The 6,135-nt window shown below is 34.1% G+C and overlaps 1 protein-coding gene across 1 annotated transcript; it reads right to left on the reverse strand.

The window, feature by feature from the left end:
- Nucleotides 1-1,177: 1,177 nt before the first annotated feature.
- LOC111383586 lies at nt 1,178-3,018 on the reverse strand. The gene is made up of 3 exons (XM_023007703.1): nt 2,203-3,018; nt 1,924-2,113; nt 1,178-1,832 (listed from the first exon to the last, which is right to left on the reverse strand). The coding sequence occupies exons 1-3, from the start codon at nt 2,626-2,628 to the stop codon at nt 1,354-1,356; spliced, it is 1,095 nt and encodes a 364-aa protein (XP_022863471.1). The 5' UTR covers nt 2,629-3,018; the 3' UTR covers nt 1,178-1,353.
- Nucleotides 3,019-6,135: the final 3,117 nt, after the last annotated feature.

The following is a 6,135-nucleotide window of genomic DNA, read 5'->3' on the forward strand; positions in this document are numbered from 1 at the left end:
AGCTTCCCACAACCAATGCAAAATCAAAAGATTCGTTAGTGTGTTACGTGTGACATAATAACGTTATACGTTATTTTATAGTCGTGAGAAATCTATGAGGTCTTAACTATAGGAATGAGAAATATTATAATGAAATAGTCGCAGTTAAGCATGAGTTTTTCACGATCTACGAAACATGAACTCCATAGTTGATCGAAAGTAGCCAAATTAAAATGCAAAAAATATAAAACAAAAAAGGGTTTTAAAAGCTTTCCATGACTTATTGATGTGCGTTGGAATTTCTATTAAGGGGAAGTGTGCAGAGATTTGTTAAATGCATTAGGGACACAACCAAAAACGTAGAACTAAATAATTTCGAAAGCGAAAGCAAAAACAACTCCGTATCGAGGCTCCTAAAGGCTTGATAAATAATTTTCTCGGTTGTACGCAAGTCACATAAGCAAAATAGTAATTCTATTGGTGAACAAGTTTGGACTTGACTTTTTAAATAAATTTAAGTCACGATAGGTTTTATTTTAGCAAATTCTGATGAAGCTTAAAGTACTTTTAAAATAATATGACCTACCAACAAATTCATATAAGATACGATTCCAAAAGATTTATCTCACTCTTAGCCTTCTAAAAGTTTTTCTAAAAATGTTTACATTTCCTTTTCATCGATCTCCACATTACAACCATTATCTCCATTCACTCCAAATATAATAATACTAACTTAAAAGAACAATTTATTTCATTTTCGAAGTGAAATAGACCACAAACCATAGTTTTATCCCTAAATTCCTCTTTTGAACTGTAAGAAATCTTAATTCCTTTTTTCCTATTCTTCAATTACCAAACATGGCAAAAGATCAAAGAGCAAGAATTCATAAATAAATCCATATTTTACAAAACCCAGCAAGTGAATATCTCGTTACCATAATGACCTTCACGGATTTCAAAATGGCACGAGCTTCCTGCTATAACTCTCTTCATCCCACCATTTTCCTTGAATAGTTTACACTTCCCCAAAAACATTAAAACCCATAACCAAATTTCTAATAAAACACAAATAATTTGTCATCCCAATCTGTTTCCTCATAAACAAATGGATAAAGGAGGGGGGAAATCAGAAATGTATCCAAAACATTGCCTACTAGGATTTTTGGCCCCAATCTTAAAAAATAAAGAACGGGGAAAGTGTACCCAAAACTTCAAAAAGTTCATATAAAAACAAAATCTTTCATTACAAATTCTATATAATTAGTTATTTACAACACGATTTATCGGATTATCGACTTAAAAGTAACTTTTTAACAGCTTCTCAAGTCAGCGAATACTACCAAAATAAAATAAAATAAGCAAACATCAGATCATTTAGAGTTTCTCCTTGAGAAGGGCTGCCAATCCAGTGATCGTTCCTTTGTTTGCCCTCCTCACCTGCACCGCGGGCGGCTGCCAGGTGATCTTCGATTGAACCTGGAAGGGGCAGTTCGCCTCCGACGAAGCCGTCTCTTCACCGAAGATCAAATCCAACTCTCCAACTTCGGACGGCTCCTCGACCGTGAGAGAGGTGATACGGGTAGACGGGGCGAGCCATTTGGATGTCATATATTCGGCCTTCCGCCACGGGGCTATATGCATCCCTTTCTTTTTTAGGCTCTGCCGTGCAGCCTCCGATATAATGGAAACAATTTGGAGAAGCCGATCGGATTTTCCAACGAAAATATACGGCACAGATTGTAGAATTCCCTTGTAACTGCTTGTTGATCGTGCGATTTCGAACTCCGATCGGAAATCTATGTCGATTAACAGCCTCTCGCCCTCTATAATCACGTCTATATACTCATATTCACCTATAAACGCAAGAGATTAAATTAATCCTACTTGAAATTACTAGATGGAATCAATCATAATTCATCGACTATGAGTTGATCGATCACGTACCAGCAGGAATGGATGATGATTTTTCCCATTTAGATTTACAAATGGAGGCGTTGTAACCTAGGCCTATTAAACCCTCGGAGACGATTTTTCTCAAATCGTCCTTCTGTTTGCAAAATTTGCTGTTATCTACCATTTTTGAAGTGTCTGCTAACAGGTTTCGCTCCTCCACACTAGCACAAGGAATCAAACTCTGCAATAATCATCAATAGAAAACTTAGGTTAACCAACAATTTTGACCAAAAAGTGAGAAACGGAAGATTGATGCAGAATTTTTGGTACCTTGAGAGTATCGGAAGGGTCACTGAAAGAAGAACCTGGAGTGTTGGAGTCAAAGAAATCAAACTCATCATCGGAGCTGTCATTGTTGTTACCGTTGAAGCAATTGCAGCGGTTAAGGCCGTATTTTGCGGCGACGGATGCTGATTGCTTCTCGTTATCTTCAATGAAGTTCTGAACCATCTTATCCAGACATATCGAGCTCGGCTCAAACTCAGCCACCGCGGCGGAGGTGGGAACCCCTCTATCTTTTTCTCCGCCGGCGCTCGGCTTCTCAGCCGCTGAAATCCTGAGAACACTGTTGAACTGCCGGTCGAAGATACGCTTCAGCCTCGATTTCAACACCGGTGGCTTCACCGCATCGTTCCGGATTAGCGATTCACTGTAAAGCTGTAAATCTATCGGTTGAATTCTCATCGGAAAAGGCATTTTCTTAAAAAGCCACACTGCCTAATTATACTCTGTGCTGTCAGTTGAATTTTCAGAGCTCACTCGCTTTGCGTGCAAAATAGTTAAAATCAAAACCTCAAAAAAACGAAAATCACAAAAATTCTTCAAAAGCATAGACTTCAATGTCAATGACTCAATTCCCCAAACGATCACTACTAAAAAGCCAAATATTTCACACTAATATTTACTCCAAAGAAAAAGAAAATGAAGATCCTCTATGATCATAGATACGTGCATTGCATAAGTGAAGCAAGGTACATCGGAATGTTCTTTTCCGGCGAGTTTTCTACCGCCGGTGGTGAAATGTTGGTATTTTGGTGTGTGAATATGTGTAATTTGTTGAACAACTAGTTTTTAGCTTAGGATAAACTATGAATTGGGGGGTTTTTATACAGATATGGCGGTTTATTGACTATAATTGGACTGCCACGTGGCTTTTTGAAAAAATGGATTAATCCGACGTCCGGGTTTTGATTAAACGACAGGGCTGTGAAATTTTTCGCAATATTAAGTCCGTCTGATCTCGACACATGTCAAATTAAAATTACAAAAACGCCATTATCTTTGTAATTGATCTATTTCTTATCCTATATTAGATAATATGAATAATTTTATTCGTGATGGTTCATTACGATAATTGTCTTACGTGATATTGAATGAGTTAATAAAAAATTACCATATTGAATAATCATTTTTCATATGTATGTCACATAGTCAATGAAATTGGAGTTATCAATATGACGAACAAAGACGTTGTTTATTGTTGCATACGTAATTAATTTTTTAATTTTATCTGATCGATGCAAAATTTGTAGGATACGATGCTGAGCCCCTGTTGCCAATCATAATTTCAAAAAAATTCAAAAAATTTTAATTCTCATATTAATTTTCAATCGCACATTTATACAATAAAATATTTTGTACATAAATTTAAAACTTTTTTCTTTTTTTAATCACATATTCTTAAAAAAAACACTATTCAAAACTCTATTTTCTTAAAATATTGGCCATCAAATAGGGCTAAAATTAAGTTAAACTATTTTTTTTTTTTAAAAAATCAACTAATCACAAATTTTTATCACCTTGGTATTTCAATTGTTGATAAGATTGGATTTTAGTAAGAATTAAAAGTTTGCTTTCGTGTTTTAATTTTTTAGTAGGGATTCAGACGATTTCTATATCCAGCGCCAAAATGAGAAAAATAAATAAATAAATAAAAGGAAAGCGTATTATCATTAATTGCCTAATTGCCTGACTGAAATTTTTGTGTGAGTTCGACATTTTGGCTTATAATTACGTTTTACTTTGAGATTTGGTGTTGATTTATGAACTCTGGATATGATGCATGCTATATTGATTGAAACTTAACATTGTAAAACTTGATATTATATGTACACTAGAATTGAGTCTGACGCTGTGATGAAACAAGTTGATTCATTTGTTAGATAGGTTGATTTAGTTGGATATAGATATTTTACCTAAACTATAGTAAATTATTTATCCTTAAACCAAATTTAGCACTGTTTGGAGGTAACTTTACAGTTGTAGGAAGATGCGGATGTGTGCATTGTCTTAAACTTATATGTGCATTGTCTTAAACTAACATGACAAAACAAGACGAGAGTCTTAAGTTGGAGGTCGATTTGTTTGAATAAGTATGCGAAATGGGTATTGTACTAATCAGGCATATACATTTGAAATTTAAAAAATTCTCTTTGAAATCTTCATAACTCGAGTAATTAAGTCTGAAAGGATATTTAAAAACCTGGTGTCGTAAAGTCATCTGACTTAGGAGTCATTGGCCCTACGATAGGGTCATTTAGAAAACTTAATGGAGAAAATGCAAAAAAAAAAGAAAAAAAAAGAAAAAGAAAAAAAAAGGGATCAAATATAATCAAAGTATGATCACACATCAAGTTTAAACCAAAACAAAGTTATGCACCATTTTTAGCCTCATATTAGAACCCGATTTTGACATAGAAAATGATCGAATTTAAAAATGATATCTGAACTAAAGTTGTAACTCTTTGAGTTAACTTTATATACCATTGAAAGTACGAGAAAACATTCAAGATTAACCAAGATTCAACAATCAAATATTCAATAGTAGAAATAAAAGTGCAAAAATAAAAGATAAACACAAGGATTTTTTCAACCGTAGCCCCAGAGGTTCGACGACTGCTTTCTAACGTCTAATCCCCTGTTGAACATCCATTATAAATGGATAAATCTTAGTTGCACTATAAGCCAAAAATCGACAACAAGAATATACAACAATTCCAAAAATTTACAGCACCAAAACACGAAAACTTATATTTTCAAGAGAACCACGAAATAGATCACACTTCACCAAGCACACATGCGAGATCACTCAGATCCGCCCAAAACCCTACTGCCTTTCATGAACCACTAAGGTTCTTGTAGCCAAACAACACAACACAGCAGTGAATAGATCTACTATGTCACAGACTCTTCTCTATAATTTTATCACTGGAACACTCGAAGAGCTCAAACCCTAATCACAAAGAATGAGGGATTCTCATGAAGAGACGAGAGAGAGTTTGAGAGACGAACAGAAAACCCAAAAAATAGCTCCAAAAAAATGAGCTCAAAGGTCACGTTTAGTGTACTTAAAGATGGAAGCATCTGGAAGCTCATCCAACGGTCATCACACAGCCACGTGTTTCAATTCTGTTAATGCATCCATTTACAAAAGTGTTTAATCAGAAACACGATTTCTTCACAATCTTTGGAATTACACTTTTATAAGTGATGAGAACATGATTCGAATCTTAACAATCATTTTTAAATTCGATTATTCTATGTCAAAACCTGGTCCAAATATGAAATTGAAAATGACGCATAACTTTTTTTTTTTTTGTTTGAACTTGATGTGTAATCATACTTTTGTTATATTTAATCCCTTTGATGTCTTTCATTATTCAATTGACTCCGGTACTCTTGAATCTTCATCATGAAGTCCTACACAACTTTTGAATATTTACATTTTGATCCCCGAACTTTGGATCTTGCTCTTTTTTCGGGTTTTCCTCTTGTTTCTTCCAATTTCTTATACCATCATTGAATTTTACCTATTCAACACCAAATGCAACAATTTAGACCATAATTCATTCGTGAAGCAACTAAATATCATCGTTTTAAGACCTTAAATAAGTGTATAAACTACACTTATCAGAAAGCGATCTGAAACCATATCTGACAAATTTTTTAGCTTTATTAGAAATAGAGGTTCATTTATTTCCTCATGTAGTCCTTTTATACTTATGAAGTTCACGTCTTGTGCTAAATTCATTTTATTGTTCTTAATTTCGTTTTTATCTTGAACTCTACAAAATAGATAAAAGATAGCATGATCCAAAATAAAAAGATCCTCAAACGTAAAGTTCATATAATGATTATTCAATTTCCGTAGTTATTTTCAAACAAAATATAAATTTATTTTGGGCAAAAAACCCAAGAGCATTG

This window comes from Olea europaea, unplaced genomic scaffold (genome assembly GCF_002742605.1).
Source record: "Olea europaea var. sylvestris unplaced genomic scaffold, O_europaea_v1 scaffold272, whole genome shotgun sequence".
Lineage (NCBI taxonomy): Eukaryota > Viridiplantae > Streptophyta > Magnoliopsida > Lamiales > Oleaceae > Olea > Olea europaea.

What these genes read in the sequence shown, in the direction of transcription:
- LOC111383586 (XM_023007703.1), bottom strand. Translation starts at nt 2,628, where the DNA reads ATGCCTTTTCCGATGAGAATTCAACCGATAGATTTACAGCTTTACAGT. An exon ending in ACCCTTCCGATACTCTCAAG is followed by an intron (nt 2,114 to 2,202) that starts GTACCAAAAATT and finishes TGATTATTGCAG; the next exon opens with AGTTTGATTCCTTGTGCTAG. An exon ending in ATCATCATCCATTCCTGCTG is followed by an intron (nt 1,833 to 1,923) that starts GTACGTGATCGA and finishes TTGCGTTTATAG; the next exon opens with GTGAATATGAGTATATAGAC.